At 43.3% G+C, this 16,487-nt stretch overlaps 1 protein-coding gene across 2 annotated transcripts in view; it reads right to left on the minus strand.

The window, feature by feature from the left end:
* Positions 1-16,487, minus strand: part of Pak1 (p21 (RAC1) activated kinase 1) — a 53,781-nt gene that overhangs the window by 35,529 nt on the left and 1,765 nt on the right. The window contains exon 2 of one of the 2 annotated variants that reach the window (XM_013350158.2): positions 4,353-4,563. In XM_013350158.2, coding sequence (XP_013205612.1) covers positions 4,353-4,542 — 190 coding nt within the window. In that variant the 5' untranslated portion in view covers positions 4,543-4,563. Of the gene's footprint in view, positions 1-4,352; positions 4,567-16,487 lie in introns of both variants that reach the window. The other variant, XM_005357543.2, reaches the window with a different exon arrangement.

Raw genomic sequence — 16,487 nt, forward strand, 5'->3', positions numbered from 1 at the left:
CTGCCTCTGCCTAGCTAATATCTACTAAATATAGCTATAAATATTGGATCCCTCTCCTCTGGAATTAAAAACAAAATAAGGGTGATTCCCACCACCACTTGTAAAGTCTAACACAGCAATGAGTATCAGACAGTACAATCTGGTAAGAAAAAAGAATGAAAAGAATAATAAGAAAAAAAAAAAGAAAAGGAAGAAACCCAGGACAATTTACTTTTTTTTACTATTGTGTGAAACAATTAAAATATATGGTTTTATAAACTAAAGAACCTTAAAACCACGAGTGATCATTAATATTAGCAACTACTGATATAAGATTTCTCAATAAGCTGATTAAGATAGAGAATTCAAATATGACTGAAGACAGAAAGGAGAAAGACCTACCTTGATTTCATGAAAGTAGAGACCTTAGGTATGAGAAGCTAACAAGGGAAAAGAGCTTGCATATTCAACCGTTCTCCTGTCTGGCTTTGTCCAGCCTGGGCTCAGCTTGGGGAAGGCAGCTGACTACAAAATTCCATGTTTTACCACAGACACTAAAGTTTTAGAGAGAGCTATTAGCCCTACTTTTCAATTATTTTTAAACAGCACCTCTCATTGGCTCGACTGAACTAATCCGAGCAAAGGCAGTTTGGAACTGCCTTTTGAAAAAACATTCCAAACGTAGAGATCAACACTGCTGTCGTTCAGTGTTAAAATTAACTTCACTAACCTCTTCCCAGGCTCAGAGAATTTCACTTTGTTCATAAAAATGCAGTCAGAAAGAGATTTCAAACTAAATGCCAGAAGACTTCTTAGAATAAACCAAAGGCTCCAAATCCTAACCACAGGAACCAGGCTTCGCCACATGGAATTCTGCAACTCAGCAGCACCTACTGCAAGCCTTCAATTACAGCCTCTCCTTCCAGTCACTTACGCAGGCCGTCCAGCGCAATCTGAGGCCATCCTGGAGGTCAGCATTAGGTAATGCCCACAGACCCCGCCCACCGCCAGCTCTAATGGAAACCACCACCGTGATGGACCTCTTCGTTCTCGTCTCCCTTAGAGACACAACGCTACATCTCTAGAAATTTCGCCTCCGGCGTCTGGGTAGGAGCTGATACGTGTATTTCTGAGAAGCAGCATGCATGGGTCTAATACGCAGTGCCGAGAGCCACTAACACCAGCATGAGGCCACAGACGCTGTAGGAAGACTGGGTTCTACTCATTCCCCTCCCTCTCCACCAATGGGACCTTTGTCATTGCTCACTGCTCTCGAAGCTGCTGCTTTCTAACTGGAAAGAGGTTGTGGGCAGTAGAGATGGGTATCAACCAAAAGAAAGAATGAGATCTCATAAAAATAACCTCATATCTGCATGGTTTTATAGTTTAGAAAATGCTTTTACATTCATGACACAGTTGTACACAAGTGCTCACTGCTGATACAAGATGAGCATGAATCGCGTGACTCCCACTTTGCAGAGATGATTCTAAAATTACGGTATTTAAAAATAATAAATGACAGAGTTAATGTGGGGGAAGACTTCAATACAGGTTACTGGGAGTTCATTTCCAGTTCTCTATGCAGCGTGTATCAATCTTCAAATACCTATGAAGGCAGAGCCTGGTACAAACTAGCACTGCCATGTACCGTGCAGTTAAGAATAGATGGCTCGCTGAAGTAAGATTCCGAACGAAACGGAAGAAACTCAGCCATTTTTCCATCCTGATGCACATTAACAATAGCCAAGAAGGGTCTTAAAGCAAGAGTAAAACCACTGTGCTAAGGGAATCTAAAGAAAACTTAAAGCTAGAAAATACAGGCTTTGGGGTCATCTTGCAAGAACTTCTTCTAACAGCTTTCAACCTACAAAAATGCAAACTACGAAGACTTATTTTCAGACCCAATTTGGCCTAGGGGTACTCAATCAGAATTGCGGAAGAACCTCCAGGTCTACAGCTCACTCTGTCACCAATAAAAATAGCTCACAATGGCCTGGTTTCTCTCTACCTACATAGACAAGCCTGATCTACTGGCATCTTGCGATATGTCATCTACATCAATACAGAGTTGCAGAGCTAAGAGACACTGGCTCTGGCCCTCTCATTGTTTAGATGGACACACGGACATCTACGGAGAAGTCACTGACACAAACCTGACATCCAGCTGCGAAGAAGCGAGATTATAACCTAGGTGTCTAGATTCCTGGCACAAAGCTACTCCCTTCAGCTGCGATGATGCAAGAGGTGCCACTTCTACCCCCGTGTTTTAGATGGGAATCTTAGTTAAAGACAAATAAAGGGGGCTGGGTGACGGTCCAGTGGGTAAGCGTGTTGGTTATGTAAGAATGAGGATCTTCTCATGTCAAAAACAAGGTTTGCCCACGTGCGTCTGTAACCCCACATTGTGGAGGGGTTGGGGCAACAGAAACAGGATGGTTACTGGGGCTTGCTGACTGCCCGCCTGGCCCCAAGGGAGTAAGGTGGAATGTGACAGATTAGGATGTCCTCCTCTGATGAGACAGGCGCATGAGCACACTCTCCACATGTGCATATACTCCACACACAACACGCGGACGCACCAGCTCTACTGACACGTAATTTACATACTAGTATAATTCACCTATAAAGCATAAAATCATTGGCTTTTAGTCTTTTCAGAGCTGGACAAACACCACGACATCTCAGGCATTTTCATCATTCCAAAGAGAAATTCCGTATCTCTTAGCCATCACTCCCTTAATCCCATGTTTACCCATCCTGCATCCTTACATAGCCACTAACATGGCTTTTATCCATGGACTTACATCTCTAGACAAGGGAACCATATACTACGTGACCACCGTGACTGGGTCTTTTCCCTAACAGGACCTTCAAGCACTCGTAAGTGCAGTGAGGCTCAGGACTTCTTTCTTCATTAGATAGAGGCTTTATTTTACTTTTAATATTAGGCTGTTCCCACATTTAGGTATTATGAAAAATGAGGGTAAAGCATTACTTCTCTTTGGTGAAGCTGCTGGGTAGTAACTTATCTTTATATTTGAGCTTCTACAGAACCGCCAGAATCCTTTCCTTGAGGCTATTACCTTTACATTCCTACCAGCAATTATGAGGGTCAAACACCTCCGTATTCTCACCAACATTTGACATTATCCACTCATTTTACAGCCATCCTAGTGTGTGTGGAGTGGGATTTCATGTGGTTTGAATTCGTTTTCCCCCCTGGAAATTAATGATAACTGAGCATCAATTCATATGTTAAATTGTGATTTGTCTATCTTCTTTGTAGAGATGTCTGTTCAGATCCTTCGCCCAGTTTTAAGCTTAGTTATCTGATTTTTAGTTAAGTTGTAGTAATTCTTTCTGTATTTGCGATGCAAGTTCCTTATAAGATATGCAATTTCAGAAAGTCATCTCTTGTCTGATTTCCTTGATGGCGGAGAATCAGGCACATCTGAATCTGAAGCTTATACCATTCACAGATGAAAACCACACAAGAAGGTCAACGGTCACCAAAGTCAGCATTTTAGTGCCAAGCAAAGGCCACGAGGACACTCAAACCTTTATGTTCCTACTACTTTGTAATGACGTCAGTGACTTTTTCAGGTCCACAGTTAAGATTCTAATTATTCTACTTTCAAATTCTATTAATAAGAAGGTAATGGAGGGTGGGCAGGGTGCTTATGTCAGCGTCTCACCACTTGGGGGCCAAGGCAGGAGGATAGCAAGCATTTACAGCCCACAGAGTGAGATCTAGTCACACACACTCACACACACACACACACACACACACACACACACACACACACACACACACAGAGGAAATGAGGTCGCCTAGGAAGTCTTACTCATAGTGAACTCACAGTGAGTTCTTCCTATCTCTGCTTTCTTTGCTCAGCCATTCCTTCCTGATACTAAATCCCCAATCTGAGTGTGGAAACAGAGATCTAGACAGAAAATAACAATACGGGGATCAAAATATGCAAAGAAGGCATTCCAAGTGAAAGCAATCTGGGCAAAAGAAAATTCCAAACCAAGACATTTAAAAAGTGCTTAGGTTTTATAATTTCATAAACATTTTAAAAAGTAAAAAAAAGAGATATATACATAGATTTGCCTTCAATTTGTCTGATAGCTAACAGGAACAAAATTACTCTTAGAATTCTGTTCAAATACGATTCTGAACAATGAGTCTAATTTTCATTTGGTTTTAGCCACTTTAGGAAGGCAAGACATGGAGAATAGTTAACACGAAAATAAAAGGTAGGAAGGAGAATGAAGTCAGGGAAGGCCAGATCTTTCATTTAGACGATCTGCTTTGGTTTATATTCCTTCTTAAAAGCACAAAAATTATGAAAACAAATTAAATACTGTACTTTTGTCTCCAGGTAAGATGGATCGGTAAAATCGGTCCTTCTTCTTCTTCTCCTCCGGGTTCGGGGGCAGAGGTTTGGAGCCGTGGTTCAGGGTCCCAGGGTCTTTGCTGCCTGCTCCGATCATGGTGCTGGTGTTTCTCATGGGAGGGGCTGGGGGCTTGTCCTGGACGTCTAGGCCGTTATTAGACATTGTCACCACCAGCAGCAGCAGCTACTAGAATCAAAAGGAATAGCGCAGTCACTCCTACTACTTTTTAGCACAAGGAAATACATATTTAAAATGTTCTAAAATTCAAATTATACATCCCTTCTGCTGCCAGCCATGAATATTATCAGCCTATGTAGTCGGTAACCCAGATGCACATCCCTACTGTGTGCCAAACACTGATAAAAGTGAAACTAAGACAAAAACACACACACACACAAAAAAAAAAAAAAAAAAAAAAAAAAAACAAAAAAAAACAGCCGGGTGGTGGTGGCGCACGCCTTTAATCCCAGCACTCGGGAGGCAGAGGCAGGCGGATCTCTGTGAGTTCGAGACCAGCCTGGTCTACAAGAGCTAGTGCCAGGACAGGCTCCAAAACCACAGAGAAACCCTGTCTCGAAAAACAAAAAAACAAACAAACAAAAAAAAAGTGAAACTAAGATTTTACTTTTCTCTGCATTCTCACCTCAGAGCATACAGAAGAAAGACAGACCCTGCACTGTAGTTGAAAAGCAGATGCAGGCCAGGCAAGAACTCAGTGGGAAACCCAGGAACACCAGATGCAGTGAAATCCCACGGCTTCTTTGGGTCCATTCATTCATCACACGAAGATTAACTAGAACAGCGGTTCTCAGCCTTCCTAATGCTGCGACCCTTTAACACAGTTCCTCATACAGTGGTGACCCCCAATCATAAAAACAACTGATATGCGACCCACAGGTTGAGAACCCCTGAGCTAGCACCTAGCAGCATCCCATGGACTGAGTTTGCTGGCGACATCTAATTCTTAGACAAGTTACTCTTTCCGTGTTCAGATGAGACAATTGCCGACTGTCTGTGAAACTTCTGTTCTAGGAGCTAGCTTTACCGAGACCAAACCAGACTCCTTCACTTACATTTTACCTATCTCTCTTTCAGGTTAGGCTGTCAAGGCAGTGATCATACGTCCGAAAACATCAAGTACTTCTTGGTCCTTCACAAGGAAGTTACTGCCCTTCTGCCAGCTCTTCTGGATCCCCCTCCAGATCCTATTCAATTCTAATATACAGTGTTCAAAGACACAACCGTCCTGCTTAATTTACTAGCTTCTGAAACATAGAATAAAACTTTAAAGAGGAAAATCCCCATTATATGCCAACAAGGGATTTTAATGAAAACAAGTATTACCTTAAAATATGTTCTACTTCTTGACAACATATAGATATGACTGTGCCCAGAGTTTATATTGTCTCCTTATTAATGCATGCAATGGAAGAAATTGTATATTAAATCACAACTACTTATACTATAGTCTCTTTGGAGTTAGATACTACAGTGCTTTAGAAATTTAAAAGCTCAGTGTTGGCCAGATTGGAATACCACTGCTTTGAAAATCAATTCTTTAAAATGTAATAGCATCTGCCATTCTAATAATTAAAAAGATTAGACACAGAGAGAACTCTGAAAGAAACTTATAAAATTTTATATTAAGTCTTTTTAATATTCTCTAGTAAATGGAAAACCCCTGATTTCTTCCTCAATGGTTTCTCCAGGGGCCATCCACAGAAACATACTATTATTTCTTTATTTCAAACTCCTTCCGACACGCCAGAATAAAAGCCATGCTCTTCAGCATCTTCAAGAGAGGCCTCCTCTTATGTGACCAGGCCCATGCACCAGCCACGCCAGCACTCCTTTGAGTCCCTGGTACAGTCCAGCGATACCATCTTCTTTAATGTCCTTAAATACGCCATCATTTTCACACCTCTGTCCCCTCACACGTGACGTTCCACCTGCCTATTTCCCTATCAAACAGGGAATTCACCCATCCTTTGAAGATTTTAATTGAGTTATTTCTTCTATGGAACCTTTAGAAAGTGTTCTGGCCCCCGAAAAGTTAGGTGCCTCTTCTCTATGCCCCAAGACAGTGATTTATTTCCAGGTTATCATATTCCCTTATATTGTTATAATTATTACTGATATATCTTTCCAAAGAGCCATTTTGCTATCTTTGCAGACCAAAAGCTACAAAGTGTCTTGCCTTTTTAATGTACAGTAGATAACATGTTAATAGTTTACCAAAAAAAAAAAGGTATGTGTACTGCCTTGAAAAGAATTTATTCGTACAGATGAAATTCAGTCCTTTATAATAGGACATCGATTGAAACTAAGGCTAGACACACAGTCTACATTCAATTTATGCCTCAGAAATCTCTGAACTGGACAAGTTCTCTCTCTCTCTTCTTGTCTTTCTTTCTAGTGTTAGATTCTGGGAATTATCACCAAGCTACACTGCCTGCTAGCTCATCAAATATTTTTTGTTTTGTTTCTTGAGACAGGGTCTCACTATGTTGTTTTGGCTGTCCTGGAACTCACTCTGTAGACCAGGCTAACCTCACAGATATCCACCTGCCTCTGCCTCCCGAGGGATGGGATTAAAGATGTGAGCTATCACACCGGGCCCTCACCAAATACTCTTTCACACACAGGAAGGAGAGGGAAAAGGAGCAAGGAATGGGGGAATGTCTAGCTCTGTGCCAATGACAAGGAATGGGGGGATGTCGTCTAGCTCTGTGCCAATGACTTCTCTCTTTGTTAATCAAAATCTTATTTAACTTTTTAGAGTCAAACTCAACTGGATTTTTCAATTCATCTCGACCAAACTTTGGCAAACCAATTACCCCTTTCCCTTTTGAACAAACAACATCAAATCAAGTAAAGATACTTGTGTTTGCATGAACTATATGACTATCTGGGTCATTTTATTTCAGTTTGATTTATTTCTAGCTTCACTTCCCATATATGACTGCCGTTGTCTTCTCTTCCAGCTCTAACTCAGGTTCCTCAGCTCTTCCAAGAAGGCATCCAGCATCATAGTTGGCGATGCCCTCCTACTCCAGGCTGCCAGGTCCAAAATTATACTCCCACAGCTACCTACTGCCCAAAACAGGCTCTCCCTGGCCTCCCAGCCTTCAACCAGCAGCTACATTTCACTCCCATTAGGCCCACAGGCCAGGATTATGCCAGGACAGCTTCACCAACCATCTTGATACATATTTTTCTTCATTCTTGGTCATTTTATCATGTTTAAGAGAATTCTTGGTGGGTAGATTAATATATTGGGATCTAATGTCTGAAACCTTGTACCACACGATGACTGGGTCATGTATATTCCACCGGAAACCTTCAGCAGGAGGATATCTGTATCATCAAAGGGTAGCCTGGTCTTTCTTTGTTGACCTCATCTAAAGAGTTCTCACGTAAGGTCTGTCTCTCATTCTGCACCGCAACCATCTGTCTGCCCACCTGCCTCCCCCTTCGCCATCCTCAGCTGGACTTGAGACTATGGACCCCTGAAGAAAAACGTTCCTATCTTACATGGTTCCTATCTTACATGATTTTCTTTTTTTTTTTAAATATTTATTTATTTATTATGTATACAACATTCCTTCCATGCCTGCCTGCATGCCAGAAGAGGGCACCAGATCTCATTATAGATGGTTGTGAGCCACCATGTGGTTGCTGGGAATTGAACTCAGGACCTTTGGAAGAGCAGGCAATGCTCTTAACCTCTGAGCCATCTCTCCAGCCCCTCTTACATGATTTTCAATCCCTCACTCCATGTTTGGCAAAGAATGAGTAACAAAAAAAATGGGGGGATATTGGACATGTGAATGAACAAATATAAGAGCAAGTAAAATAAACAAGAATAATTATCCCTTTCCATACTAGAGTACCATCTCTTAGGGATCTTCAGAAAACCTTCTCCCCCAGACAGAATTTTAAGTGGCTGAAGTAACCTTTCAAGACATTCAGACCTACCTCCTCAGAGCTAAACACTCCTAGTCCTTCAAACTACAGTCACAGAAGTGTGCTCTTGGCCACTGCCCTATGAGCCTCCCGGGGCTTGGGTTTCCTTTCCAGGTTCCCTGCAGCTCTCCAACCAGCCCTTCCCTACCCAGAAGTCTAATCTGTGTTTCCCATCACCTCCAGCACCTGGGAAGGGAAGCTGAGAAGATCCCGAGGGAAACCTGCTAGCTAGTCGGAAAGGTGAGCTCCAGTCTCAGTGATAAGGTAGAGAATGACCAAGGGAAAAACTCGAGGTTCATCTCTGGCTTCCACATGTGTATGTACTTGCATACATGTGTACTCACGCACAAGAACATGTATGCACACATGCATACACCTGTAATCCCAGCACAGAAACAGGAGAACTGAAAACTCGAGGCCAGACTATGTTACACAGCAAGACTCTATGACAAAGAGAGAGAGGACGAGAGGAAAGGAAGAAATATTAATTTAAAATATAATTTTTACAAAAATGGGGTAAAGCGGGTCACTGTAGGTCTGCTATGTTCCGCCTCACGTGCAGCCAGAACACGGCCATGGAGAAACTACAATGAGAAAAGAGGTGTCGCCAAAGGCAGGGACCAGGGAGTCTTGAGTTCACAACATGGGACCTGGGGTTCAGGACAGTCCTTAACATTCCCAAACAGAGTTGCTGAAACCCTGTGAAACCTTTTCCCTAGAGAACCAGCTGGCTTAATTACTTTTACATATAAGATTTCAACCATTATTGGAACAAGCATTTAAATAATCACTAGCATCAGATCGCACTTTATAAAATCTTGGAAACCAAGTTGGTAGGTTTCACTTTTCTCATTCTAGGCTCTGCTAGGTGCTAGGAATAGAACAGCAAATAAATCCAAATAAGCAGCTTCAGGGATGTAGCCAGTTACCCCACAACACACACATGGTGGGCACAAGAGGCAGGGACCTGAAAAAAACAGTTTGTGTGATCACTGGACCACACTGCTACCTCTATTAGTAAAGGGGAAAACTACATGTCTAACTTGCTTTAAATTAAAAACAACTTGATTCCATTTATTTATTATGTGACCGCATGCTCACGCCCAGCAAGCATGGGGATGTCAGAAGGGGGTGTAGAGTCAGCTCTCTCTTTCGCCCTGTGGGTCCTGGGAATTAAACTCAGAACATCATCAGGCTGGATAGGGGCCTTTTCCCACTGAGCCATCCTACCTGTCCTCTGAGCAGACACTTTCTAGATAATCCCTCAGATCATGACTTAAATAGAAGAGGAAGGGTGGTGGGATTGCTCAGTGGCAGAACAGCATGAAAGTGCTGAGTTCAGTACCTAGCACTGTGGGGGGGGGGGGAGAAGGAGGGAGGGTAGGAGAGAGAGGGAGAAAGAGAGGGACAGAGAGAGAGAGATTGTTAGGAGTTTACGATAAATTAGTCAACAGAATGAAGGAGGGACAGGAAGAAGTAAAGTCTACCTCCCATCCTAACTACATTCTAACTCCGAACAACCCAGAGCAGCTGCAAACACTCACGGCCAGCCGCAGGCTGAGGAATACTGTATGCCCTTGGTGCCTGGTTATTAGAATCTGATCTTTAATTAAATCGTGCCAAGAGGTTTGCTTTGGCAGGAGCCTGGAATGCTGCAGCCTTGAAAGTGCTGAGGGATGTCCTTCTAATGCGTCAAAGCACACTCCCACCATGCAGCCCTCAGCCAGCAGCTTGGCTCCGGTAGAGCAACAAGACAGCAACTGCTGGGGCTGCAGGGGAGAAAACTGTAGGTGGCTTCTGAGCTGTTATGAAAGCCACTTTAATTCTGATCCTCTGTTGACTCTTAAGGAAAACACAAATAAGACTGCCTATTCCAGAGTTTGGAATTAAACACAGAAAAGCTTTTTAAAAGAAACAGTACCTAGAATGCTGAATGGCACAAAAGGATGTCCAACAAATACCTGTTTCTTCTCTGTCTACTTTTCTGTATCACTCCCCAAACCCATGGATACACTTTCATGTCCCCACCTTTACTACACCGTCCGATCTGCCTGAGTTTCAGTGAGGCTGCCTAGTCAACTCCTGCTCATTCGAGGTCCAACTGAACTCACTTCCTCTAAGAAACTTTAGAAGAAGCTTCTTACTTACCTCATCCCTCAAATTTTAATTGCATCTTATACATACTTCTATGAAGCAATGTCCAAGTTTCATCTTTACCTCTTGGGGTCCCTCGGCAAGGAATAACTCAAGGGACAAAACTATAATTAATCCCCATGTCTCCACGGCCTCTACCCAGCAGAGACATGGAGAGACTCAGGTAGCAGGCAACAACTCACTTTCTAAGGCTTAGCGGAAAATATACAGAAACTGGAAGGTTCTGAAGGGTCAATCTGAAACCTATAATTGACCTAAGCTTACTAATTATTGGCAAGGACATGACTAATTTCTTAATTATTTTGATTCTCTTTAAAGTATTATTTAGACACTAATTATAATTTGAGACAGAGCGCTACACCGAGAGGCTTCCCAAAGTTAAGAGGAATAGGAAAGGCAACAAAGATGTGGAAATGGAAGAGATTGGGAGTAAAAGACTTAAAATTCACTTAGTCTTGCCCGGTACTTATGTACTTAGACACACACACACACATACACACATAATCACACACACACGCACACATAAACACACACACACACACACACACACACACACACACACACACACACACCATCCTCACTTCTACCACCCCTCTTGATTCAAACCCTTCTACGATTTTTGTTGGAATTTCCCATTTGCTGTTGGCCATCTCTCCTCTGCATGCCAGCCTTAAAAGAAATCCAAAGGGATTCCTCTAGATGCCACTGCAGCCACCCCCTAAACTGGAGGCTGTCTGTGCTCTCACGCTCACCCTGCAGACTTTATCCCTACTTTTCAGGGTGATGTGCAAAGCATTCTGTGCCTCCGTCTGGAGAGACGACTGTGAGTCACCTCTGCCGGCTGCTACCACTGCTTTGCTCCTTACAGCTCATTTCCTAGTCACCCTATTCAGCTCCTGAGTGTCTGCTTCCTCCATTCTAAGTTATCACCGCAACGACCACAGGGAAGACCCTGCCAACACCACTCCACTCTCTCACCACCCATGGGATCACACCCAGGGCCTGCCTGATCACCAAATACAAACCAATTCCAACATTATAAAGTGAATCACAGACCCTCTAAAACACAATAGCTAACGAGTTCAAGAATCTCCACTAAAATTACCAGTTCCTACAGCCATCACCTTGACTTGTCTCCTTGCCTACTCTGTCTCTAGGGTAAAGGCACCTGCTGCCAAGCCTAACGACCTGAGTGTGATCCCTGGGATTCACTCTCTCCAATGTCTCCAGACGGCGGCAGCGCTGTGTGAGAACACTAAAACCCGGTCCCTTCCGAGCTGTCGCTGTCCTCCTGCATGACACTGTATGGTTCCCCACTCCTCTCTATGGGGAGAAGCTTATTTCTAATAAGAGAACAGAAATCTCTGCAGGAAAACGCTAGCTTCCACCCCAAATGCTACATGCCTCCCTACTCACGCAACCACATTCTTCCCGCTCCCAGTTATGATGAAGTGATGACGTCATTCCTTCCCCCCAAACCGACTCTCTTTTCCATATTCTCTTTGCTTGCCTGACTTCTTCCCTAGAATGGCCTCTCAATTACACCAAGCTTTCCTTCTGTTTGATATGGCCAGTCAGTCACTTGGTATTCTGTTATTTAACAAATAATATCGTGCGTTTACAATGTCTTAGTACTACTCTAGTTGGGTAAAACAGAATTTCTATGTTCGTGGAAATCTTGCATCTAGTAACAGGCAGACAAGAAGCAAGCGGTTCAATAAAACAGTGCGCACAGGTGCGTGGATGGGGCAGGGTTGACCAGGACAGACTTTGCTGAGGAAGAAACACGTAAGACCTAAATGGAATAGGATGACAAGGGCTGGCGAGATGGCCCAGAGGTTAAGAGCACTGGCTGCTCTTCCAGAAGACCTGAATTCAATTCCCAGAAATGACATGGTGGCTCACAACCATCTACAATGAGATCTGGTGCCCTCTTCTGACATGCAGGCATACACGATGCGCAACACTGTATACATAATAAATAAATAAAATCTTTAAAAAAAAAAGAAAGAAATGAGAAGACAGCCAGGTGGTCTTAACTGCTGAGCCATGAGATACATGATTTTTAACCCCAGAACTTGAGAGGCAGGTGGATCACTGAGTTCAAGGCCAGCCTGGTCTACAGGGTAGTTCCTGGACAGTCAGGGTGACACAGAGAAACTCTGTCTTTAAAAAAGGAAAGAAAGGAAGCAAGTAAGAAGGAAATGAGATGACAGATTTTAGTAACATCCAGAAGATGATCATTGTAAGCAGACAGAACCATAAATACAAATATAGATTATAGAACTATATATACTGGGCACCAGAACAACAAAAAGACCAACAAGATAAAAGTTTACTCAATAGGCAAAGAAAAAGTATGTCAAGAGACTAAGATTAAGTGACTAAAGCTAGAAATTCTGTGATAGAATCAATGGCCTGGATTGTTCCCAGCCCTGGGTTTGAGCCCCAACCCCAGACAGCAAGAGGGGAGAGATGGGGACGGAGGCAGAGAACAGAAAGATCAGCTACACGGTCAGACTGTATAGGGGTCAGACTGTATAGGGCCTCGTAAGCCACAATAAGAACCTGGACTGCACAGCAACTGTGTTTTAAAGCAGTAACCTGATTCATAATTTAGACAGACCACTCCAGCCAGAGTAGAACTGGCTTCAAAGGAAAATAAAGGCAAACCCATTAAGAAGTTACAAAAATCAAGATAAGAACTCACGGTTAAATATAAGACTAACAGCGGGTAGACAGAACTTCAAAGATAAATTGTATCTTAAAGGTAGAGCCAAAGGGTTTAGGAACCCATAGAGCAGAGCTAAGAAAAAGGAAACGCAAAATCAGATCTAAGAGTTATTTTTACCTGACCCAAGAAATACTGACTAGCACACAAAACTCTACAGCATCCTCTGTGTGCACATATGCTCTCCTCTGACACCAACTCCTCTTGCAAACACCGTTGTCTCTGCCTGCCCTCGGGAGCAGAGCTTCTCCAAAGAGGTATCTATTCATATGTATAGCCCTGTCTCCACTACCTTCCCTTCCCGGCCACCTGGCATCCTTCCTATGTCACCGAAAGTAATCTTGTCAAGATTGCCGATCATCCCCATCTTGAAAAATCACACGGTCATACTTCTGTCCCTACCTGGTCCACTTTCTCATCAGCAGTCAACCTCAATTCTCCTTTAAATACTCTACTTTCTCGGATTCTCTCCGTCCATCTTTTTGCCTCCTCTTCTCCCCTCTGTACACTCTTCCTCCCGTACCCTCTACTCATACACAACACTGTCCCCAAGATGACCTCACCCAGCCCACGGGCACAGGATACCCAAGTGTCACCTTTTAACCAAATAGCTCTGTTTGGCAGACAATTCCACCTACACTTCTGTGAAACTGCAGGGTCCAGTAGTGACAGGTGCTGCTGTCTCACAGACTACTAAACTTAACATGACCAAAAGGAATTCTTGGTTATCACAGCAGCTATCACAGAGTTTAATTATGTTCATTTATTACACATCTCCTTAATAAGCAGTAGCAACTAAATATGGTGTATTTATTAACACATACGTAACAACTAGACAGACACTTAGCTGACTGTCAGAGGTACAGACTCTGACTCTGCCCTCAAAACGCACAGCCTAGTACAACAGCCACAAGCACCACCGAGTGCAGGGAGGTGCGGCATTGATGGAGGAAGGTCATTGGTTAATTAAATAAAAAAGCTGCTTGCCCTGATAGGTTAAAACATAGGTGGGAGGAGTAAACAGAACAGAATGCTGGGAGGAAGAGGAAGGGAGCTCAGACTCGACAGCTCTCCTCTCGGGGGCAGACGCCTCAGAGAGACACGATGCTCCACTCTTGCGGGCAGAGGCGAGAGCTCTGCTCTCTGAGGCACACGCGATGAAGCTCCGACCCAGGATGGACGTAGGCTAGAATCTCCCTGGTAAGCCACCTTGTGGGCTACAGCAGATTATTAGAGATGGGCTAGTCCAGGTGCGAGAGTTAGCGTAAAAGAGGCTAGATAGAAATGGGCCAAGCAGTGCTTAAAAGAATACAGTGTCCATGTAATTATTTCAGGGCATAAGCTAGCCAAGCGGCCAGGGTGCGGCTGGGGTGCTGGGGACGCAGCCCCACCGCTCCTATTACTACACGGCATAAATCCAGAAGAGGCCCTACCGGCCAAGGAAGACTTTCTGAAGAGATGACTTCAGAGTTTATTTCTGTAGGATAAGAATAACTATTATCAACCGTGTAACTTTTATTTTTATGTGCATTGGCGTTTTGCCTGCATGTATGTCTGCGTGAGGGTGCCAGATCCCCTGGAGCTGGAGTTACAGGCAGTTGTGAGCTGCCATGTGGGTGCTGGGAATTGAACCTGGATATGCTTAATCACTGAGTCATCTCTCCAGGCCATTATTCTTTATAAAGTTACTTTTAAACTTTGTAATAAACTCTTCAGTGGTAATATAAATTACCTTTCGTTTTATATATGAAACCTAGATTAACAAGTAAGTAACCAGTGATTTCTAAAATAAAGCCTGTTTACCGTAAAGAATCACTGAAAATACAATCGTCTGTACTGGCCTCCCACCATCTCTCTGATCTGCATATAAAGCGTGATCGCCAGTTGGCTCCATTTGAGCAGGAGTTCAATGTCAACCCTGAAAGCCTTTCCTGTCTAGTCCCTCTTTTTCTTGTGTTCACCAAGAAAGAAACTCAAATTTTAGGCTACCCAGTGGCATCCTCAGGCTTCAGGGCTACAGCATCTGAGCATAAAATAAAATGGGCTCATCACTGTACAAAGTGTCTTCATGCACTCACTGCTTCAGTAGATCCTCACCAGCCCTACAGGGCGTGACGTTTCTATTCGGCAGAAGTCAGAGAAGTAAACACCTAGTCTATCTCGTGCCAGAAGCTGAATTTAAGCTAAAGGGGGAGAAAGGGGCAGAAAGGAATCAAATAACTCAGAAAGGGTGCTCAGCAGTGAGTCACTTAAATGGTATGGAGCCAGAAATGAGCAGGGACAAAGTCTTTTTCCTTCCAAGATACTGAGAATTTGTTTGGCCATGGCACAATAACCTACCACACGTAAATTTGTTTCCTGTCTCCGTAATATCTACACTCTAGTCCCAAAGACAGAAAAAAACAAGAAAACCCTTCACACACAACATGCACGTGTCACAAGATGACATGGTCAAAGCAAATTCATGTCACCATTAAAGAATAGTTTATCATCCAGCCCTGCCCCTGGTCTGCTGAACCTTAGTCTTCATCACACATTTTATCCCAACTGGAGGCAGACTTCAATGAATCAATTCCCACTTTTTTTTTTTTACTTTAACATGGTATAGCTGACTGAGAAAATACTTCTTTTTAACATTACATCTATTTATTTATGCATGTCTATGCTGGGGTAGTAGCGACTGTACGCCATGGCTCAGGAACTACACAGCTTATATGAGTTGGTTCTCTCCTTCCACCATATGGGACCTGGGAATAGAACTCAGCTCAGGCTTGGAAGCAAGTGCCCTTCTGGGCTAAACCATCTCACCAGCCGGAGGGAACAATTAATAATGGATACCACACTGAAATCTTTTCTGTATATGTGTATAAACACACACAGACACACTCACACACAAACTGCATATTCTAGATAGTGTCAATGAAACAACAACCCTGTCATTTTCATCTCTGTGTCCCCTCTTACTCTCCTGCCTTAGGACACTGCCCAAGGGAGGGGGGAACTACAGAGCAAAAACAAACCACTTCAAAGACCCCTAAATCAGGAGAGAAAAGAATTTGGTCCTGTTACACATCCTATAATCTCTCCCTCCACAACCACCCTTACCCCCAAATAACCTCTATCTTGATGTCAAGACCACCTTCCTCTTCAAAAGAACACTCTCTTGCCCCCAAAACTCCACCTTCTGCTCTCCCCCCCCCATTGTGCTATTCTCTCTCTCTCTCTCTCTCTCTCTCTCTCTCTCTCTCTCTCTCTC

Source organism: Microtus ochrogaster, chromosome 22 (genome assembly GCF_000317375.1).
Source record: "Microtus ochrogaster isolate Prairie Vole_2 chromosome 22, MicOch1.0, whole genome shotgun sequence".
Taxonomy (NCBI): domain Eukaryota; kingdom Metazoa; phylum Chordata; class Mammalia; order Rodentia; family Cricetidae; genus Microtus; species Microtus ochrogaster.